This window comes from Microtus pennsylvanicus, chromosome 6, assembly GCF_037038515.1.
Source record: "Microtus pennsylvanicus isolate mMicPen1 chromosome 6, mMicPen1.hap1, whole genome shotgun sequence".
NCBI lineage: Eukaryota > Metazoa > Chordata > Mammalia > Rodentia > Cricetidae > Microtus > Microtus pennsylvanicus.
Genome location: NC_134584.1, coordinates 118,422,856 through 118,446,363, shown reverse-complemented (window position 1 = coordinate 118,446,363; position 23,508 = coordinate 118,422,856). Strand labels below are relative to the sequence as shown.

At 47.7% G+C, this 23,508-nt stretch overlaps 1 protein-coding gene across 1 annotated transcript in view; it reads right to left on the bottom strand.

Moving 5' to 3' along the window:
- Positions 1–23,508, bottom strand: part of Cdh13 (cadherin 13) — a 959,427-nt gene that overhangs the window by 55,986 nt on the left and 879,933 nt on the right. The window contains exons 9-10 of the mRNA XM_075977426.1: positions 21,654–21,836; positions 17,850–18,103 (exon numbers count right to left, since the gene is read on the bottom strand). Of these exons, the coding sequence (XP_075833541.1) occupies positions 17,850–18,103; positions 21,654–21,836 (437 nt within the window). The remainder of the gene's footprint in view (positions 1–17,849; positions 18,104–21,653; positions 21,837–23,508) is intronic.

Here is a 23,508-nt window from a genome sequence, read left to right as displayed (position 1 = left end):
GGTCTAGACAACCCCTCATTTAGACTTTGTTCTTGGATGGTGCTCAAGTTGACAAAACTGACCACCACACAGTCCTTCACTGCACTTAAAGGTCACCCATCTCCATCCTCCTCCCCAAGGCTGGGGTTACACTCACATGCTGACATGCCTGGCTCTTACATGGGTGCTGGGGATCTGAATTAAACTCTTCATGCTTACACAGCAAGAACTTTCCCCACTAAAGCAGCCCCAAGTCAGTTTTCTGCTGATGTGTTAGATGTGCTCATCATTAAAATCTTAACAAGCGCCGGGCGGTGGTGGCGCACGCCTTTAATGCCAGCACTTGGGAGGCAGAGGCAGGCGGATCTCTGTGAGTTCGAGACCAGCCTGGTCTACAAGAGCTAGTACCAGGACAGGCTCCAAAACCACAGAGAAACCCTGTCTCAAAAAAGCAATTAAATAAAATAAAATCTTAACAAGCTAAAAAAAAAGCAAAGAAACAGCTAGAAGTTGTGAGAGAGCCACGTACTGCCTGGGTATTCTATTCCAAGTCTCTTCTATGTATTACTTGCACATTTGGGGGTGGGACGGTTCCCATGCTTGGATGTCCCATTTCTTCCACTGAGGTTAATAAGAGCAACTTCCCTCAGCCCAAAACTTCTCCCGAAACCCAGGCCTCTCTACTCCACATTATTCTGTCAGCTGTCTGCTCTGCCATTTATTTATGCAGCCCCTTTGGCTGGACACCGAGTGTGTTTTCTAACTTTTTTCGCCACCATAAATAAGCCTTCAGCACACGGCTCTGCACATAAATCTCCGTTTCCTGAGGACATAAGTGTTTGACACTGTTTCTGATTATTTCTTTGAGATAAATTCCTAAGAGCAGAATTACTGCTATGGAAGAGGAGAGCTGTTTGAGAAAAGTTGATGCATAATGCAAAAATGTCTTTCAGAAAGTTTGTTCCAATTTGCATGCCTTGCTTGGGTTCTCAAGGGCTGCTTGACAGTGTGTTTTCTGGTTGCTGTGTGTGCTGCAATTCAGAGAGCTCCACGGCTCAGGGATGAGAGGTCTTCTTAGCCCTGTCCTGGGACCCTAGGGTGTGGGGGCTCTCGGTTTACAGAGATGTGGCTCTGCTCCGCTGAGTTGCGTGGATTTCCTTCTCTCACCCCTCCCACGCACCCTTCAGTGACTGAGACTGCACTGTATAAGCAGTAGCTTTAAGATCTGGCTGGGATTCTCTGGGTGCCTCTGTCTTCTTAAGCCTGTTTTACCATCTGTGTTTAGAAAGCCCCCTCTCTAGGCTACTGGGTCAGCTTGTAGATTCACTTTTAGGATGAGGCTCAGGGCAAATGTTGGAAGGGAATAAGCACTAGAAGAGAGACCCCAAATCCATGGTCATAGCCTTTCAGTTTTCTGACCTGGAAGGGGGAGGAAATTCACAGAGACAACTCAGTTTTCCTTCTAGACATATAGGCCAACCACTCTCTCAGCTTCCCTTACAGTGAGGCTGGGGTAAGGAAATGTGGGTAGAAGTGATAATGTCCCTCTTGTGACCAATCACACTTCTCATAAGCTCTTGGCTCTTTCTTACCCTTACACAGTAACAGTAACCCCAAGTGACACAGCCTCCACCACACAGCCCCACAATGCAGAAGAAGCATGGGTCTCTGAATGGGACTATGGGGGCAAAGCTGTCCTCCCCCTTCGTTGCACTGGTCTGCCATGGGAGTGGGCAATACACTTCTGTTAGGTCTGCACAGAAGCCAGATTACTCATGACCAATTTACATAGCGTGATGGAGTGTTGTGAAGCAGGACAGGGCAGTCTAGGCATATCTGGGGCTGCAGTGGGCTGTAGGGGAAAAGCTTTTAAGACAAGCCATGTCTGGGATGATCTGCCAACTACTACAACAGCTGAGAACAAGGTCTGGGCTCTTATTAAATTTCAGACACCGTGGTATGTGTTTTGCTAGATTAGCCCTGTTTAATCCTCTCAACGTCTCCAGGAGTTATCTCCTTTTACATCTGGAGAGAATGAGGTATGGAGAGATTAAGTTTCTGAAGTGCCACAACCCCTGGTGGCAGAGCTGTTGTCATAGGCAGCTGGATCACATGTGATGGAGCCAACCAGGGCAACTCCATGCGGGAGGAATTACTGTGATGGGGACGGGGGAGGGCAGATCGAGCAACTGTGGGGAAAGGCAAAATCTAGGACTGCTTGACAGGGCTCAGCAGTGCACTTGCACAAGCCTCTGACCATGGTGCTGAAAGTACCAGTTTATGGTGCATGTTTCTGGCCGTGGTGCTGAAAATCCAGACCGCGAAAGCGTGTGCGCTGACCGTGGTGCTGAGAAGATGGTTGGCCAGGGTAGGGTAGAAGCAAAGGAAAGGAGAATCCGACATAGCAGTTACTCTCAACCGTTGTCAGGAAAGGCTCATTCTGTCACTGTGTGGGTAGCAGGGCTTTGGTGAGATGTAGTTTCTGTGACTGGCATATAGGATGCATTCCATGGGATAATGGGGGTCAAAGGAACTGATGAGTGAGTTGTTCTGGTGTTCTATTTATACAAGAGCTGGGAGAGGACTGGGGTTGTAGCTCAACTCGTAGAGCACATACTGAGCATGCCTAAAGGCCCTGAATTTTCCAGGGTGCAAAAATAAATTAAAAAATAGATTTCAGAAAAGGAGTCTGGAGAATGGTTCAGCTGCAAGCATGAAGACCCAAGTTTGATCACCAGTGTCCATGTAAAAGGCCAGGCATGGTGGTGAGTGCTTGTAATCAGTGTTGGGAAGGCAGGGAGAGGAGGATCCCTGGGGCTCTCTGGCCAGCCATCCTAGCCCAACCAGAGAGACTCAGGATCCGATGAGAGAACCTATCTCAAAAAATGAGGTGGCTTGCTCCTGAAGAATGACATCTGAGGCTGACCTCTGATCTCCATGCCCATGTACCTATGCACAAAAGCACATAAGCTTTCAAACGCACAGGGGCAAGCACAGAGAGTCCCCTGTCCAACACACAAAGAGAAAAGCAAGTGAACAGGAGACACCACATCCATCACTGGCCTCTTAGTGCAGCTCTCCCCATGGCCCCCTAGCTACCCTTGCTTTTCTTACTCTTAACCATCCTGACAGAGAGTCCCTCATCTTTTCAGAGACCAAGGCTTTATATTCCGGCTCAGTAGCTGCAGCCACCACAGAATTAAGCAGTGACACAGTGAGTTATTATCCCGCCTGACTTTAGCTGGGTCTCTAACCTGCAGCCCAGATACCTCACTGCTGGAGTGCTCACACAACTGTCTCACTGGTGACATGAAAAATGTCCCATGCACTCTCTCGACTTGGAGCCATACATCCTTAGAGTCATGGCTCTACCCTTTGTCTGGGGGGATAATGTTGTTTTGTTGAGAAGGGGGAGAGGGTGTAATTACATTTTCCTTAAATGTTGTGCTCATTCTTGTTAATCAAAAATTAGTAGCTCTTAAAAAAAATAAACACAACTCAAGTTCCCCAGGAAGCTGCTAGACGTTCCCATGGTCTTTTTAATTACACGGAGTGGAGCAACAATGTGTTCCTCCACTTCACACCTCTGGAATTAACAAGACAAAGTACAATGGCGGCCGTACCTAAGTGGTAGGATTCAAGGTGAGTTTTAATTTGCTTCTCTGTTCTGCTCTGAGTTTGTTAGTTTTTGTACAATGAGCATGTATTGTTCATGAAAAACATTGAAGTGACTAAAAAGGGGGGGGGGACTGTAGCATTCTAAAATCTGACAAACAAAGGAAACAGAAACATGCCTTCCCAATGCTCAGTTCTTACTGCGTTCCCAGATGCAGCCCTTGTGGCCGGCAGGGTGTCGGTCCTTGTGCCTCTCCTTCAGTAATCTTCCAGTTTCTAAAGAACATCTGTAAAACTTGTAGCCCTCTTTTTAGGGGTTCGCCCATTTTTTTTTCTGTTTCCCAGGAAGAAAGGTCTGCATGCCTAATTCTCACTACACCCTCAACAACAGTGCCTTGTACTTATAGGTGCTTCTTAAATGGTTGAAATGTCGACTAGATGGTGAGAGGACACGCACAGTTTATGGAGAGCTGTTCTATTAAAGCACTTTTATGTATACAGGTGACCTTGGAGCTGGAGTTACAGCAGGTTGTGAGCTGCCTTGTGGGTGCTAGGAACCAAACCCAGGCCCTCTGTAAGATCAGTCATTGCTCTTATCCACCGAGCCACCTCTGTGAGACCCCAGCATGGAGCATGTCTGCCTCCCAATGGGGCCTGGGCAGATCTGCAGAGCTGAGGGTGCCTGGCCAGGGAACCAGGAGAGAGGATAGAGAGAGAAGGACTGCCTCTCATTTCTTCAAACCCAAGGAGAGATATGAAATAGGGAAGGGCATCAAGTAATAATTAAACATTGCCATTTAATTAGAGTTTACTTGTGCTGTTTATTAAAGGCAGAGCTGGATGAAAATCCCTTTAATGCTTTGTGAGGCCTCATTATCCTCTTCTGGGTGGGATTTGGTACATCCAATGCCCGGGCAAGAATCCTTTGAAAACCACTCATTTGCAAGCCCCTCGTTAATTAAATTAAATTTTATGGAGCGCCTACTATGCTCCGCTGGTGTCGTTCATAATTAGCCTAGTTCCCAGGGATAATAGCCCAGGGAGGGAAGGCAGGCAGAGAAAATGCAGGCAAGCACTCATGGGCAAATTTTTTGTTGGTCACCATCACTATGTCCTAGGAGGTCACCAACGAAGCAGAATGAGTCAATGATGAGCCCATGCTCCTGGGGACAAATAAAGTGCTAGGTCCCCTCAAGCCTAAGGATCAGAACATGACCTTGCTTAGTCGTGACCCCTCATTTATGCAGACTGCTGACTCACTGGCCTTGAACCCATGTCCAGTGGAACCACAACCCCAGTGGGAACAAAGCCTGTGTAACTTGTGTTTCCTCTGGAAGGCTCGTCATGGTTTCTGCGCTTGGGGACAACACTGTGTGTGGACATTTAATGGGGAAAAGAAAGCAAAAAGATGTGAGTTGTGGTCTCATGTCCTTACCGGATTGCACCCTCTGCTCTCCCGTTCCCCCAGGTTTCAAAATAAACCCAGACACAAAGGGAATGGATGAATTGGGGCAGAGATGGTACAGACCCTTCAAATAGTGGCCCTCAGCCAGGATGATGAAACCAAGATCCCTTTAAGACAAGTGGCAGTGCTTTAAGAACCAGGACACTTTTTTTGGGGGGGGGGGTGGTGCAGATGTTTTTGTACAGCATTTGTTCTTGCAAAATAAATGTTTCCCTGCTTCAAAGCTCTCTGACAAAAACAAACCTGATGTCAATTCCATCTCTCCAAACTGCCTGCCTGTGGCTGTTAGAACACCACTCATCATTGCTACTGAACAAAATAGCCACACCCATCTCGCACAGGAACGCACAGCGCCGATGAGGAGATACCAGTTGGATCTCTAGGAATGCTGCTGAAGTTGCTCCTTGAATTGCCCGTTCTAGCTCCTTACGCTGCACTTTCTTCTGTGGCTCCCACTTTCTCACTAACCATTTTAAACATTCTGTAGTCTCTTTTTCTTTTCAACCAGGCCTCTTCTTTCCTTCAAGCCTTGTAGCTGATGTGCACAGGTGAAGGGGTCTCTATTCCCCTGCTATGTTTTGCAGCTGATTGTCCTCCAAAAGCCTGAACTCAGAAGTTGTAGTTCCCCAACCCTGACTCCACTGGGAGGTGGTAGGACCTCTGAGAGGCAGAGTCCAGTGGGAGGTCTTCAGGTCACCAAGGACATGCCCTCCCAGGGGACTGGAAAACCCTGGCTCTTTCTTCTTTCGTTGTTGTTGTGGGGTTAGCCAGAAGCTGGACAGTTTCTCTGCCACGTGCTTCCAAAGAAACAGCATCACACAATCCCAGATATTCTAGTGATATTTCATTTTTGTTTTAAGAAATAGTTTACCTAAAGTTCAGAGAGTAAAACAGCTGCACCGATCAGCCTTGCAGACAATCCCAGTAGCCACACTAGTTTGCCATAGAAACAGGGCAGTAATTATGCATGCCTTTAATCCCAGCACTAGAGAGGAATATAAGACGGGAGGAGACAGCTCTCACTCACAGTCTCATTCTGAGATTCCTGGAGGCAGGATCATCATTTTGGACTGAGACAGAGGTAAGAGCCAGTGACTGACTGTTTTGCTTCTCTGACCTTCAGGTTGAATCCCAATTTCTGTCTCTGGGTTTTTATTAATCATGCTATGAGATAGAAACTTCCAAAACTGCATGTCAAAAAAAAATCATTCTTTTCCTTATTCAGTTGATTTAGCTCAGGTCCTCATGGCTCCGTCACAAAGCTGGCTGTCACAGAGAGGGTGACCACCCATGTCTCACCTCCTTGGCTGACAGTTCTGTATGGGCACAGAACATCCCCCCTCAGCCTGTACCTTAGAAGAACACACTTTTACTCTTGGATGCACAGAGTCACAGAGCCTTTCTGACAGTGGCCTTTGTAGAGAAATCCCAGTGGCATTGGCATCGCTGTGCAGGACCAGTGCCCCAGATGGATACAGGAGGAAAGCGAGCAGCAGCTACTCTACTGTGCTTAAAACCGTCCTGTTTGCTTATTGTGAGTGTTGTGGCAATTTTAATTTTAAAATAATGTCTTTAAAAATTATTTTCTCTGTGTGTGTGTGTGTGTGTGCCTCAGTGCAGATATGTGCACCACATGCATATAGTGGTGCTTCCAGGGAAGCTGGAAGGGGGCACTGAATCCCCCTGGATATAACGTGGAGGCTAGCTGTAGAGGAAAGAGAAGCGAGCAATGAGGAGGTGTATTTTGTAATGTTTTCAAATTGCATTTAGTGTGTGTGTGTGTGTGTGTGTGCGCGCGCACATGCGCGTTCATGTCACTGTGTACGTTTGGAGGACAGAGGACAACTTTCAGGAGTGAGTTCTCTCCTCCCATCACATGGATCCTGATGATGGAACTCAAGTGGCCAGGGTCAGTGGCTAGTGCCTTTACCGTTCAATCATCTTGCTCTCCCCTGAACGTACATGTCTATCAATTAAAAATATTTCTTGCTTAGCACAGACATGATCCTGTCCTCCAAAAGAAGAGGTGGGGGTGTAGTTCAGTGTTAGAGCAGTTGGATAGCATGCATGAAGCCCAGCATTAGACCTCCAGTGCCTCCCCACAGTGGATACAGAACCAGGCTGAGAGCGTAGCTTGTAACTCAGTGGCAGACTCTGTCTGGCAAATGTAAGGAGATGGTGCAGGTTTCAGATCCCCACCTCAACAATGACAGCGGATATTCTTTACTTCTGTCTCCATTGCTTTGACCCCAGAGTGCTGTAGGCATTCATTGCATATTTCGGTGAATGAATGAATGAATGAAGAGATTGGCCTAAATGCAGAGGGGCCCTTTCTACCTTGCACAAGCCTTCATGCGGGGCTCAGCAGTAGTCACAGATGGTAACGTGAGGTCTGATTTTACAGTGTGACTCCTGGCCATGATGTTAGAATCCACAGGGGAGCCCCAGGCTAGCCACAGTGGTGGACCTCAGTTTAGAGTCTCATTACTTTAAGCCACAAGTGCCAGAGGGGTCAGGGGCTATGTGGGTGCCACGGTTGAGCCATTCCTGTATCACTTCTCTGACCTGCTGGCCACTGTGTTATTACTGCTCCAGGCCTGACGCTATGATCAGCCTCTGGGGAGACCCCGAGATGCACCCGCTAGTGGTGCTGACTGACAGGTGTTCTTTTCTCAAGGGGTGTAGCCTCCCCTCTGTCCGCACCTATTTAGATGTCTATTACAAGGTATTAAAAACTAAGCATTACTAAGGCATGGTTAGGCATACCTGTAAACCCAGCACTTGGGAGAAAGAGGCTTGAGATCAGTAGTTCAAGGTCATCCTTAGCTACATAGAGAGCATGAAGCCAGCCTGGGCTACAGGAGATGCAGCCTTAAACCCCCTCAAAGACAGGCAACCCCCAAAGCTAAGCAAATTGAATGACTTAGAAAATAAATATTGGGCAAGAAGCAATATTAACATTTGTCAATATTTTTCCAGATTGGTTCTGAGAATTAATTTCGGAGGCTGCCAAGAAGGCAAATGATAATTATATTCAAATACAGCCAATTTGAAACCCTATTTTCAACAATGAGCGGGTGCCCCGTGGCAAATGCATAACGACACATGTAGACAGATGTTTCAAAGCTGATTTGCAAAAGAACCTTTTGACTGTTTACTCACGGCTTTTGGATGACCCAGTGCCTGTCACCCAAGGAAGTCATGGACATCTTGTCTGTGGGTCGTGATGAAACCCAGGGTTCTATTCTTAGTAACCGGAGACATCAGACCTTCAGAGGTCCACTTGTGCAATTTATCAGACTCTATCCCATGGATGATTTCATAATGGAAAAATCTGACCACTCAAAACGAGGGCTGGCTCTACTAATACATTTACATAAATAATTAAGAATTCCATAGCAATGTGGTGATAAAATGTATCGCCACCATAAACCTCCAACGGAAGAACATCACTTTAATTAAAAATTACAAAGGACTTCCATAAACAACTCATTTATATTTCAAGCGCTGTGTTGGTTGGCTGCCGAAAGAAATATCTGGACTCATTAAAAAAACAACAACAAAACTCCCTCAACCCAAATCTTATTATTGAGGTCAGTACCACATATAATTTAGAAAGAAGTGTTAATAGGTGATAGTAGACGGAGGGACTTGTTCTAATTTTCCCAGGTAGACAGGGTATAGCTGGCCTTTAATGTTTGATTAGAATTTAGAAGGGGGGTGGCACCTCAAATTAAACTCTTAAATCTGAATTTGAAACCTGGTTAGGGCATTTGTGTCTCTTCTTTCTCCCACTGAACATTTATTGCTTTTGTATCTTGGGTACCCGTGTGTCTTAGAACCCCTTGGGTGAGAGAATTCTATTTTCAAGTCAATTGGAATTTTTTTCCTTTGCCTTCTGCTTCCAAAGGCCTTAGCAATTACAGAATAAAAGTCTCACAGTTAGTCAATGACATTTTTGTCCAATTTACCACCTTTTTGTTTCGGTGCAAGTGTGTGTCTGGTTTTCTTTAGAAAGGTTTCAAACAGGAGATGAATCAGAGCACTAAAAAGAAGGCTTGGTGAGTCCAGGAAGAGGAGAGGAAGACGAAACTGGCCAGTCAGACAAATGTTTTAGTGCTAAATTTTCATTATTCGGTTGCATTCTTTACCATTTTGAATGCAGGGTGCCATCCAGCTGAAAAGGCCCAAGTTCAGGGGACAACACAAGAAAAAAACAGAGCCCCCTCCAACAAAAAAAAATAAGAAAAAGAAAAGAGAAAAACACAGGACAGAGCAGTCACTGTCAAAGGACGAGCATCTAATCTGGATGGGATTCAGATGCCAGGCTTAAAGAATAGACTCAATTTGTGTCATGGTGCCCGAAGGAGAGCTGGCAGATGGAAAGGACTCTCTATGCAATCTACGAGGGCCTGTATGTCCTGCTATGGTAACACTCCTGGGGCTGGTCATCCTGTCTGGGCACCAGGTCAAAACAAGGCCATTGGGAACACTTCCACCGCAGGTGGGTGCCAGTCAGTGTGTGAACATGAAAAGAGGTTGTGGCCAAGGGCACTGGGAGGATATGCTGAAGAGGAGGAGGAGGAGGCAGGAGGATTTGGAGTTTGAGACCAGCTTAGGCTACATTTTTTTTTGGGTCAGCGAGATGGACGGCATTTGCTGCTAGGCTATCCTAACTTTGCTCCCTAGAACCCACACAAATGAAGGAGAGAACCAATATAGTCAAACTGTCTTCTGACCTCCACATGAACACTGTTGTACACACGCTTTTGCCCTAGTGTGCACACACACAAGTAATAAAATAATATCAGAAATTTTGAACAAGCTAATCACGTCTCTTTTTGCATTTAAATGCTGGCACTTAGACACTACAGCCTACCCACAATTACCTACCAGTGGTCCTCCACCTTCCTAATGCTGTGACCTTTTAATACAGTCTCTCATGTTGTGGGGACTCCAACCATAAAACTATCCTTGTTGCTACTTCATAACTGTAATTTTGTTACTTTTATTTCTGGAGATAGAAGTTTGCCGAAGTGGTCACAACCCACAGGTTGAGAACTGATGGATGGGGGATCCCTTCTCTCCTATGTCTGTTAATTGGGTTCTTGGCATATGCCAGGGCCAGGTCTGGCCTGTGTTCAGACTTTTGAGACCTTCAGAATCTTTTAATTCTATGGAGTCTTCATCCCTACTCATAAAGAAGTACATTTTATTATATTCATATTTTAAGTGGATTTTTCCCCCTACAAAAATTTTAAAATGATTTAAGCATTTTTTCCTTTGCAATTATTTGGCAAGGCAAACACTTCACTGCCAGTTCCTGTCATCTCCCTGGTATCTGCTCAGGTGTTCTCGCAAGGCGAGATGCACGCCTGCTTTGGAAACTTAAAGCCGTTTCTGACAATATCCTTTGGTTCACGGGAGCTGTCCTAAGATAGGAACGCTTTGTCGCACGTCACCAACATTCTTTTTCTCGTGACCACACACTTCTGGGAGGTTCAAGCCTGTGCCACCCCTCGTGAGTGACTGTGCCACAGCTAATGCTATGCCAGGCTTGCAGTAGGTTCTAAATAAACACCCCTGACTTGATGGGTCAATGGGTTATATCTGCAACCTGGCTCATGTAGCCCAGGCTTGCTTGAACTTGCCATGTAGCTGACGAAGCCCACAAACTCCTAATCTTCCTGCATCTATCCCCCAATGTCTGAGATTACAACACATCCAGGTTATGGCTTTCTGGGGTGAAACCCAGGGCACTGTGTGTGCTAGGCAAGAGATGTACATACCGAGTGTGTCCCCAGCCTTCCTTGTATTTTCTGTTATCTTAAGTAAATATCTAGTATCTAATGTCATTGGATTCTGTGATTTGGGAAAATATCCCCCAAAGGCTTGTATGTCAAAAGATTGGTCCCTGGACCATGAGATCTTTGTGAGTGGAGCCTAATTGGAGGAAGTTTGATCGTTGGAGGCACATACCCTTGAAGAGGGTCTTGGCACTCCAGGTTCGCCTTCTCTGCTTCCTGGTCTCCATGAGGTGAACAGAGTGTTGTATTATAGCCCCCCCCCATGAGGTACAGCATACCCAGAACCCCCACAGAACAAGGGTGGACTGTGATAATAGACTGTGATAACAGATTGTGGAGCTATTGTCTGCAACTGTGGACCTAAATACATCTTCCCTCTTTCTGGCTTCGTGTTTCTGTGGCGCTGGGATTTGAGTTCAGTATCTCATGTATTTGAGCCTCTCCCTTCTTTTTAAGCAGGTTATCTCTGGATTTTGTGACTGTTAGGGAAAACTGACTAAGACACGAGATATTTCCATCAAAAATCTACTGTGTATATTCTTGCTAAATTGAAAGGTTTGATCCTATGGCAGAAACTGTCAATCATTTCTCAGTGTTCATTCTTCCTTGACAAAGATCTCAGTTGTGAAAGCTGCCTTCTAGGTAGGCATGGTCACGTGAACAACTCTAGGAAATGAGGTTTGAAGAGAAAAGTAGCTGACTTCAAGGAAATCACCTTAAAAACAGGAAGTGGGGGAATAAATGGCTCAGTGACTTGAGTTCAGATGCCAGAGTATGTAAATGCTAGGTGAGATGCTAGGCAACCATCTGTAGTCCCGCCTGGGGGACATGGACACACAGGGTCCATCTACAGAGTCTGACCATCTAAGGGAGCCCTCGGCTTGACTGAGAGACACTGCTTCAGAGAATAAGGTGGAGGATCAATCTAGTATGATTTCTGATGTTAACTTTGGTTAACATCACATGCACATACACATGGAACCAACACACAAGCAAAACCATGCAACACACACACACACACACACACATGAAAAAATAGAAAAAAAACCTCTAGGAAGTACCCCTTATTATCTCTGAGCCCCTTCAGTTAGAATCTTCCTGTTATATTCCAAACGTATTTTCTGCTGACACAGCCAGGTACTGGCAATGGGGTAATGAATGGGGGATACTATTCAGCAGTGAAAAATGACGGCTATTTCTGCACATGGATGATTCTCTGGCATATCGAAAGCAAGAGTAGCAGAATACAGAAGAGTGGATGACATCAGCCATTTGGGGCAATTAATCTGAGAAGTCTTTATATGAGCTTCTCCCTAAATTCAAAGGTGTTCTGTAATGAGGTTGTTACAGAGAATTACCTTGGGTGGGATGATTATGGTCATTTTCTCTCTCCCATTTCCAGAGTTTACTCCATGAGCTGTCTTGACACAGCCGGTAGACAGAAAAAATTCACCATCACTCAGATGTTGCTGGCTGTTTTAATTTGGAGCAGAGCACACCGAGTGACGGACTTGTCAATGGGCTTCAGTAATGAACACCTTCTAGAGAATTTGCAGCCTGCTGCCTGGATACCTCCTGCCTTCAGGGCTCCAGGCTTGGCAGAGATCAAGTGCCTTGGCTTCTGGACACCCCCTTGCAAGACAAGTCAATGCTGAGACCAGATGTGTGTTCTATCACACAGGACAGCATGGGCAGGAGGGCCAGATCAGGGGTTGGTTAGTTAGAAGTTCCCAAATGCAGGGAGTGGGCAGCAGAGCCCCTGCTGGATGAGGCTGGGATGATCATCAAGGGCAGGCTGGACCCAAGAGATGCCCTCCGGATGCTGACTGAGGAAGGCCTGGATGCTTGTTGCTGGCTTGTGGGTTGTGTATGATTGGAGGTGAGATAGATGGAGGCGCTTATTGGCACTCAGCCCAGCCCAGAGGGTCTTAGAATAGATGGAGACAGAAGTGAGGAAAGGAAATGTAGAAACAGAATATGGGACAAAGAGGAGGAGGACCAGGAGGAGACACTACAATGTTGCCAGAAGATGTCTCACTTCCGTCTACTACAAATGGAAGGAAGAAGAGGAGGGAGAGGCAAGGGAAGGCATGGTGGATAAGAGAAGAAAAAGAAAGGCTGGGAAGAAAGCCCAGCTGGAAAAGTGTTTGCCATCTAAGCATGGGAGTACAAGTCTGATCCCCAAAGCACATATACTAAAAGTCAGGCAGGGTGGTGATTGCTTGCAATCCCAGCACTGGAGAGTTGGAGGCAGGTAGATCCCTGGGGCTTCTTGATCAGCCAGACTAGCCTCTTTGGTGAGCTCTGGGCCAGTGAGAGACTTTCAAGGTGGATAGCTCCTAAGGTTGTCCTCTGGCCTCCCACACATGAACACAAACAGACAGACAGACAGACAGACAGACAGACAGACAGACACACACACACACACACACACACACACACACACGATCACTCATGGGGGAGGGAGAGGTCAAGAATAGAAACGAGAGAGGAGGGGAGGATAAGACAGGCAGAGAAGTTTGAAGTGGAGAGACAGAGGGGGCAAGAGAAGGGCAGGGCAGGACTGGGACAGGAGAGGGAGGCCCAGGGAGATGTCAGAGCAAGGGACACAGAAGGAGAAAGGGATGGATGGAGAAGCACAGGGACACATCAGCATAGCCAAGGCTCAGAGAGAGACACAGTTCTGTGCAGGACCCTTGGGCCCTGTCAGTGGCGCAGCTGGGAGTGAAAGGCTAGGTCAGCATCTTTTTTTTTTTTTTTGTACTTCAGTCAGCTAAGTTCAGAGATCTTGAGATAAAATAATAGCTCCCAGAGTGAAACTCCCTTTTCCTTAAAGACCCGTTCCCTACAGAATTATCTGAGCTACAACAGTTAATGAGACCAGAGACCACTTTCAAAATCAATGTCTGCCTGGGAACTCTGTGCAGCCCAGTGAAGAACAGGGGGAAAGGTTCTCCCAGCCCGGCCCCTCCACTCAGCTTCGCTCACCCCTGTACACAGGCCTCCCTGGAAGGCACTTTCTAATGTGCTGGATCAAACGCCCCATCACCAAAGAGCCTTTCTTCCCCAAGGCAACAGGTCCATTTGCCAGTGATGCTTCATGAGCTCAGAGGTAGCACCAGGAGAGGAAGGAATAGAGGGGAAGGCAGGGGCAGGAGGAGGAAGGAGGAGAAAAGGAAAAGGCAGGGAGGGAAGAGGAGGGGGATTATGAAAAAAGAGGGAAAATTCAGCCAGTTAAGCTCAGAAAGGGATACTTGACAGGCAATTCTGATTTTCACTGGGTAAAGGTTCCAGCCCAGCATCTCTGAGCTAGTCCAGCATCCCTCAACCAGCCTGGTATTCCCCTGCCAGTTTCAGCATCTCTTAGCCAGTCCAGCATCCCTCAGATAGGCCTGTGAGCAGATGTTGGCCCTCTTAGGGGACCAGCCACAGGGAATTAGGGCAGCTGCGTTATCTGTGGGTTTTTGTGGTTCCCAACCACAGGCCCATCTGTGCCTCCTGAAACTTAGCGCTTACTCCAGTCTCTTGAGAAGGGCTCCGGACCTGTCTAAGTGGCACCAGTTCAAGCCTTCACACAGGATGCTCGGGTCCACTGTGAAACTGCACACCAAAGCCAGACCATCCACACTTGATCTTTCCCTTGCTCCTCAGGGTCACATGTTCCAGAGGACTCTGGGAGCTGTTCCTGGGACTGGCTGCACTGTCTCTGGGGAGGGTGTGGCTCTTTCTGCATGCAGATAGAAGACTGGTCCAGGGCTGACCTCATTGCCTTGAAGACATAGAAGCCTGGCTGAGGATGGAGCCAAATAGGGAGATTAGTACTGTTGTGTGTGTGTGTGTGTGTGTGTGTGTATGTGTATATGTATGTGTATATATGTATGTATTTATGTGCTTGTGTGTGTGCAAAGGGAATCTGGCCTCAGTACTCAGTGCCATCCCACTGGGCACCAAGTTCCCATGTTCCAATCAGCTGGCTAATTTGTGCACTGTTTGGCATAGGGGAGTTTGAGCTGAGTCCAGGCTACTGGTGACCTATGGTCATAGAGTGTTGGTCAGTCTTGCTGGTGTTATACATCCACCCTCTTTTCCTAAGCTCTGGTATAGAAATCCTTAGCAACCCCTATTCCCCACTACCACCCCCACACAGTGGATGCTCCTAACATTGCACTGGGGCACAATGAGGAAACCACGGGCTCTTGTCCCACAGTCTGAATTGTGCGTTCCAGGTTCTGATGCTGGCCTTGGTGGCCTTCAATGTCTTGGCTGCCACCAACCAGCTTTCTCTTTGCAGCTCATCTGACCCTCTATTCCCGGTGCAAGGAGGGATGTTTCCGCTCACCTATCTCAGTGCGTAAATCTGTGTTCTCTCCACCAGCCCCAGTCTCCTGACTGCCTTCCTGGGCCACATGGCAGGTGGTCACATCTCAGCTGCCCCTCCAGCTGGGTGCCCTTTGCCAGAGGCTCATCTTCTGCTCAGGCATAGTGACTTGATGGGAGCATGAGCTGGGTGACACGGGGAGGGACGGTGGCTGGAGATGCTGTTTTCCCTTGGAAGCCTTGACAGGCCAGACCACAAGATCCGGCCCCCTGGAACCTCAGGGAAGCCCTGGAGCCTGCATAGCCCCTAGCTTCTTCCCTTTGTGCTCTATCTTATAAGCAGCCACAGACTCTCTCAGCAAATTAATCCCTTGCTTATTTCAGCCCAGAGTTGGGTTCAACTGGAGAACCCAGAGGGACCCTCCCTCCCTCTGTCTGCCTTTGATGTGGACTCTGTGGCTTTTGTCCCAGGAACCCCCACTCTATTAACCCTCTGTTCTCCAGCAGCAGCAGAGCTGAGATAGCAAGGCAGAGCCCAGGCTTAGCAATGCTAACTCCACTGCAGGTCATTTTTTCCCCCTCCCCCTTGCAGGAATCCCCTGCCTCATCCTTCTGTTGTAGAAACAGAAAGGGATGGTAAGGATCCCTAAAGATGGCTGTGTCTGCCCAGCTGCCTTTAGCTGAGTTACAGGTTTCACAACCAAGTCCTTAAAGAATGCTCTTTGACAGCTAAATTGCCTTTTCCTTTGCTGGGGAGGGGGATGAGAAGACAGGGGAGGAAAGGTGATTCTCATTCTCACTGTCAGAGGAGGTGCTAGTATTTTGCACCATCCTCTAGTTCACTTGGCAACTCAGACAGTCTAGAAGTGAAGAGACACCCACTTTGGGGGTGGGAAACAACCTCTTTTTCCCTGCCAGCTCGCTGTATGGGAGACAAGGTCAGGAGCTTGTCTCTAAAGCTTTCAAATTAAGAAAAAAAAACTGATTTATTACAAGTGTGTCTAAGTCTTGATCATTTGTGTTCTCTACAAGGGGATGGTGTTTTAGAGGGAGAAACTTGAAACTTTCTTTGCAGAGACAACCTGTCTTTGGGCCTGTGTAGTGACCTGGTCATGTGTGACAGTGTTCCGGCGAGGGCATCCTCTGGCTGCTGGCACTCGACGTCAGCCATTTATCGAAATCTCATTATGTAAAGACCATCTGTGAATTGCGGCACAGAGCTTAAGACATAAGCAGGACTCGGATGATTTGAGCTTCATCTGACCCGAAGCCTCCTCCCTGAGGAACACTAGCTTTCATAGTACCGGAAGGAAAGTTGACCAAGAGGAGAAGTAACCAATGGTCCTACCTGACTGTGTTGCCCACAGCAATTCCTAAAGGTGCAATAGCGACATTTCTGTCTTGGCAGTAACCAAGGCCCACTCAGTGGGGGAGAAATCATTCCTGGTACAAGAAACCTAGCCAATCTAGTGAGGCCGTGGATCTTAGTGGACTTACTACTGCAACTTTACTAGACCAGCATGACTCCTAACTGCATTCTAAAATCTGTCCTGACACCCACAGGTAAGGACAGCTCTCACTCCTCATTAAAGAGGCTTTCTCAAGAAAATACACCCACACCCACACCCACCCACACCCACACCCACTCACCCACCCACCCACCCACCCACACACACACACACAAAACTCACAGAAAACCACAAAGGATCGAAATACAGAGGACAACTTCTCGTGGGGTAGCCAGCCCCAAGGCATATATCTACAGTACAAATCCCGCACCTAAAGCTCAAGGGACATCATGAAAGAGAGGCCAAAAAGATTTTAAGAGCCAGGAGAATGGGAAGTCTGTTCTGAGAGTGTCTCCTAGAAACAGCAGGGATGCTACACCCTTGACGCCCAAACGACATGGACAATGCCAGTGCCAGTAGACAGACTAACATGGAAGGGAAAAATCTCAAAGACCCTCATCTCCAGACAAAGACCACTAAGGAATGTTGAGGGAGGGAGAAGTAGCATTTCCCAGGGATGGGCCCCCTCAGTGGTTATCCAATATCAAGTGGTCAGCCCTGAAATCATACACATACAAGTAACGCTAAGTGGACTGAGAAAGTTGTGTCTATATACTTACACACATGTAGGTGTAAACAATAATAATTCAAGTGTAAGGAACTCTCCTGTCTCTGACCCCCCCCCAGTGCTGAAATTACAGCTGTGATCTGCCACACCTTCTCTGGGAGCCAGGAGCACAGATTCAGCTCTCCAGACTTGGGTGAGAAGCCCATGCTGGAATTCACAATGCCTCCATCTGCCAAAGGAACCAACCAATGCCTTTCACAGAGCATCAGGTTCTGAGATGCAGAAGCCCACACAGAGTGGCTCTTCTTTATGAACCTCCAGACTTGGCTAGGTCATTTGGGAACATAGCTCTGAAGTCAGTCCTTTCCTCAGTTGCAATCAGGGATAAGGACATTGTCCTCTCACTGAGAGTCCCTTGGCTCCATCAGGTTCAAACTTCTTTTCCCCCCACACATCCAGATGGACAGTAGATTTAACTGAATAGCATTTTACAGCAGGCAGTCAGCAACCAGCTCCACCAGCTTTGGCAACCAAAGAGGAAGGTGGTTTCCTGCTCCCTACCATCCATGGGTACCAAGCTTCTCACCCACCTGATGGTTTGATGTTGCAGGGAGTCAGGGTCCGTGGCGTTCACTGTCAACAGCACACTGCCCACAGAGATATTCTCCTTTTTGGTCACCATCATGGGGTCCGGATAGAAGACTGGACCCTCGTTGACATCCAGGACCGTAATGTGGACAGTCGCTGTGGAGCTGGGGCCATAGGAGACGTCTGGTACCAGTGGGTCCTCATTTTCCACTTTGATCAGCAAGGTGTGAAAGGCAGAAATCTCATAATCCAGGGGCTGGGGAGCAGACAGAAGGGCGTCAGGAAGGCACACACTATGAAGTGTGTTTACTCTGCACACAGTCCCTCTGGCATTGCACGAGCAGCTGTGAACACTTGGGGACAGTGCTGGGCTTTGTGGCTTAAGTCTTGTGCCATTTCAGGGGTCCTCTCTAAGGAAAAGAATGTGGGGTCTGGGACTGTGCCGTGAACTTGGCTGTCTACGATACTCCCAGAATCTTTTGGTTTCAGGGACTATTCTAGTAGAGGGGGACACCAGAATGAGTCAGGTCCAAGACATGTGGGGTGCTAGGCCTTCTCCACAGAGGAGTGTATCAATCATCACCCTGATGCGAGAGCTCTACAGCTCGTCACCGGACAGAAGGCCACACCCACGTCAGTCCCACACAAAGATGCTGTCCTGTCCCCATGTCAGTGGGCAGTCCTGTTGAAGACCCCTCCAGAGGATTTTGCAAAGAGGCCGATGGTCCATGTGCCCCTGGCTACATCAGAGAGCACACGGGAAACCCTGCTGTAAAAGGAGTTGAGGTGATGTTCCTGCCCATCAAATGTCACGTTCTTTCTGAACCACAGAAACCATGGTGCATCGAGAGTGACTTTTCTGGGAGGGGCTCCTGCTACTAAGATGCATAGGGAGACAATTAGACAGGGCCGGGATAAACGTCCCAACACAGTGGTCCCTGCACAAACAAGTAGCAGACTCCTCAGTGTGTACCCATTTTGGGATGATGACGTGAACAGGAGCCTGAGGCAGAAATTTGGGTCTATGTGATTTCCTGTGGTGCATTCTCAGAGGAGAGGAGGCAGGAGGCAGACGAAGATCCTGTATAAAGCCTTTCTCCCCTAAGTGGCTTCGGGCCATGATGTTTATTTTCCTCTAGTCTGGGCAAACACATGTTAGGGACCACCAAGCCCTACCCCATGATGCAGGATACAGATATGTATCTACTAAAGTTTTCCCATGAAGCTGCTGGACTGGAAAGTTAATAAAGCATCCTTTATTGACCCAGGGCTAGCTTCAGAGGATGGCCATGGCGATGGTATTCCATGCCCTCACCCCTTTGAAAGCAACAGCCTTGCACTGTCGGTGCCAGGATCTCCCAACAGTTCTTCTGGCACTCTTATTAGGGAGGAAGTGACCCAGAGGTTGGGAAAGGCAGGAACCCAGACTCTGTGTCCTCTAGATACAGAAGTATCTGTGATTGGTCATACTTAACAGCTCTGGTACTGATCTGAAGAAGTAGCTCACAGGATTCTGTGTCTGTCTTACATAACATAGAATCTCCATGGAAGAAGGAACCTCTGTTGAATAGTTGTCTGGATCAGATGATGGCCATGGCTGTGGGGCACTGTTTGTTAACTAATGCAGGAGGGTCCCGCCCACTGTGGGCAGTACTATCCCTAGGCAGGTGTGTAAGAAGGATACAAAGATACACCTATATCATCTCTATCTATACTCTATCTATACTCTATCTACCTACCTACTTATACCCTATCTGTCTGTTTGTCTATCTATAGAACAATGTTCCTCCATGTCCATCCTTGATTTCTTTTTTCCTTATTTGTTTGTTTTTACTTAAAAATTTCCACCTCCTCCCCTCCTCCCATTTTCCTCCCCCTCCCCCATTCCCCTCCCCTTCCCTCTCCAGTCCAAAGAGCAGTCAGGGTTCCCTGCAATGTAGGAAGTCCAAGGTCCTCCCCTCTCCATCCAGGTCTAGGAAGGTGAGCATCTCACAAAGACTAGGCTCCCATAAAGCCAGTAAATGCAGTAGGATCAAAACCCAGTGCCATTGTCCTTGGCTTCTCAGTCAGCCCTCCTTGTACAATATGTTCAGAGAGTCTGGTTTGATCACATGCTACATCAGTCCCAGTCCAGTTGCTTTGGTGAGCTCCCATTAGATTAGCCCCACCGTCTCATCCTTGATTTCTACATGGGCTTCTGGCCTGATTTCTGTCAGCCATGGGCTGTGACCTGGAAGTGGAAGATGACGTGAGTTGTTTCCTCCCCCAAGCTACTTTGGGCCAGTGTTTCACCACAGTAAGAAGACTAGCAGGGACTCAGTGGCAGGCAGGGCAGTGCTCCCATAGCTACCGATTCTAAGAGTCTAAGGCAAAAAAGACTTTGTAGCTGTGGTTAAAGGAGAGGCCCCGAGATAAGGGATTATCCTGGATCATCCAGTGGACCTGATAGAGTCGTAAGGTAGAAGGTGTTAGCGGGGATGATGGTCATCAGGGAGCAGCAACACAGAGGTTGTAGATACTTTGAAGATATTGGAAGAGGCCGTGAGACTAGGGCCACAGGTGGCCTATAGAAGCTGGGAGCAATAGGAGCTGGAATCTCCCTTCAAGCCCCCAGGATTTACCAGTCCTGATCACACCTTCAGTTTCACTCAGTGAGGCCCTTGTTGGACTTCTAATAATCAAGCCACACTCATCTTTGGCTGCAAAATTCATGCTTGCTGCTATCACAGCAATACTAATCCGTCACAGACTGGAAGTAGCTGTTACTGCCCCAAACATTTTATATATTTGTTCATGAAGTCCTCACAGTGCCACGGGTTGGACATGTCCCCCTCTTCACATTCTGAAGTCACAGGCTCCCACGTGAGGGCATTGACAAGGGGTTCATTAGGAGGTCATTTGATCATGACGTTGAGCCATGTGAATGGGGGAGCTGCTCCCCCTTTACACTGGATGGGGACAGAGTAAGGTGGCGTCATCTGTGCAGACACAAACTCTCACTTGACCTTGAGTTTCTGGGTTCCATGGACTTCAGCGAGCAGAACTTTAGCTAACAAATATGCACCTTCTGACCAGCCATTGAGGAGGTCAGTGAGGTGGGACTCTAGCACACCTGCGGGGATCATCTTGATTGTGTTATTTGACATGAGAAGACTTCTTAACTGTGGGTGGGACCATTCCCTAGGCAGGGCGTCCAGACTGTACAAGGCAGAGAAGAGGGGCGGAACACCATGGGTGTGTTTGTTCCTTGCTCTCTGCTTCTTTTCTGCAGATGTAGGATGAAGAGCTGTCTCAAGCCCTGGCTGCTGGGATGCCCACACCAGGGAAGGACTATGATGACCCTGAACTCTAAGTCAAAGTTAAACCCCTTTTCTCTTACGTGGCTTCAGCCAGAGTGTTTTTTTTTATAACAGCCAAAGAAAGAGACCAAGACAGCTACCCAGAAACACAACCTCTTGTCACAGCAAGCAGAACGGAGTGTGAGAGACACCCTGAATTATTAACAGTGGCTTCTTATAGACGAGTAAACTGAGGAACAGAAAATGTGGGCACACAGGGACTTGAGATCAAGGGTCCTGCCCTGCCCTTCGTTATTGTCCTTCCCTGCCTCAGGTACAAATGGTGTCACCTACCAGGGAAGAAAGTGTGAGGCAGAGAAATCTCTAAGCCCACAGTGTTCTCTGATCTTCCGGGGGAGAGCAGAATATTAATTTCTCTGTGACTTTCTCAACTCTTTGATTCTACACACTTCCATAGGGCCCTAGCTACTCATGGGAGGACAGAGGTGCCGCTGGGGCCACCCTTACCTTGACCACAGAGAGCATGCCCTCGTTGGTCTGTGGGTTGGTGTGAATTTCGAAGCTCTGGCCAGGATTTCCGTTGATGATGGTGTACGCGGCCCTCCATGCTCCTGTTGTGGGGTCATCTTTGTCCTCCACGGTCAAATTGACAATAACTCCCACAGCTCCTTCCTCCACCGTGGCTTGGAACTGCAAACAGAGCAGGCGATAGTCAGTGTTTTGAAATGTATCTGGCAGATACCAGTAACAGAGCTCTTCTTGTGTGCACTACATGAGATATGATCCACTTATCATCTCAATTAATAATATACAATGCAGGGATTCTGGCTAGGAAGATGCTGTATTCCACAAATCAGCTTTCCCTGGACTCCGGTAAGGCCAGAGGACAAACTTAGCTCTTGCAGAGCGTGGGGATGCTGCCAGGTTGGGAAGAGGGCTGAGAGCAGCTGTGCCTCCTCTCTTGCTCTCTCTCCCTCTGTTTCCTACAATGCACACAGCTAGGAGACCCTAAGGGTAGTGGGGAGTAATAGAACAAAGAAGTTCAGGTCTCCAGTCTTCCATGGAGAGGGCATCCCTGAGCCAAGAGCATTTTTTTCTGGATTATTGTTGGATAAGAAGCGAACGCTGGTAGAGTGTGAGCCATTGTATGTGTGGGCTTTTTTGCATGAATTACTATATCTAGTGTGTATGTGCCTGTGGGTGCATGTTTGTATGGGTACGTGTGAGAACAGCCTCAGGGTGACATCCTCGGTGCCTTCGGGACAGAGTCTGTCATTGGTTTGGCATTCACCGAATAGGCCAGACTGGTTGATCAGGGAGCCTGAAGGATCCTCCTGTCTCGGCTTCCCCATCGCTGGGATTCTAAATGCATGTCTGACGTTTTAACGAGGGTTATAAGGGTCTGATTCAGGATCTCACGCTCGGGGCAGAGTACCTTACCGATCCATCTCTCCAGCCTTTGCATGTGCTGTTCTTACAGCTTTGTTCACCTTGAATGAGTGATGACCAGATAGAGGGTGGGACTGGGGTGGAGGGTCTGGGGCCCGACACCCAGTGTTTGCCTTTCAACCTGCCCAGTCACACCCTGAGACTCCCTCACAGCCTGCAAGACTAAAAGACTATTTGCTAAGAAATGCAGCTGTTTGCAGCTGGGAGCCTCGGTTTTCATTTATACCACATCTCAAAAACTTGTTGCATGTAGGTGTGGTGGGGATCAATCATTTCGTGAAAAATGAGTGTTCCCACCGACGGAGAATCTCATGAGCTACCATGAGCGCATTTCCTTTGAGTGGGAAGTGTGAAGTATTGTTCTGACGTTTACCTCTGACACACTCAGGTGAACAGTAATCTGTTTGCAAATATCTCATAAACGAGCAGGACCGAGATGCTGACAAGATGAGGAAATAGGTAGGAATTTCAATTAGCAGCAGTGAGAATCCAGACACGGTAAGATGATGTCAAAAAGGCCTTGTGTTCAAAGAGGAGTAATTTGAGAAATGAGGTTTTGCAAACAGTCACTGATTCATTGACTTTTAAATCATTAATCACGAGCCTCCATATTGAGGCTTGGTTGGGGGGATGGGGCAGGGATAAAAACTAATTTGTCTGTGGCATCTCTGCAAACCTGGGCAAATCGTAAGGGTCCAGGGATGCACACCAGGATGGGACTTAGCTGTGGGAGGGGACCGTGGGGGATTATATAAAATGGATCCAGAAGTTACTATTTTGACCTCATCCCTAGGATTCCTGTTTAAGGAAAGTTTACCAGCCCTATCTTTAGTCTTTCTATTCTCAAAAGAAGACAAACAAATAAAACAGAAGTGTAGGGATAAGTCCCGTCCCTTAGGGGGCGTGTTCGCCT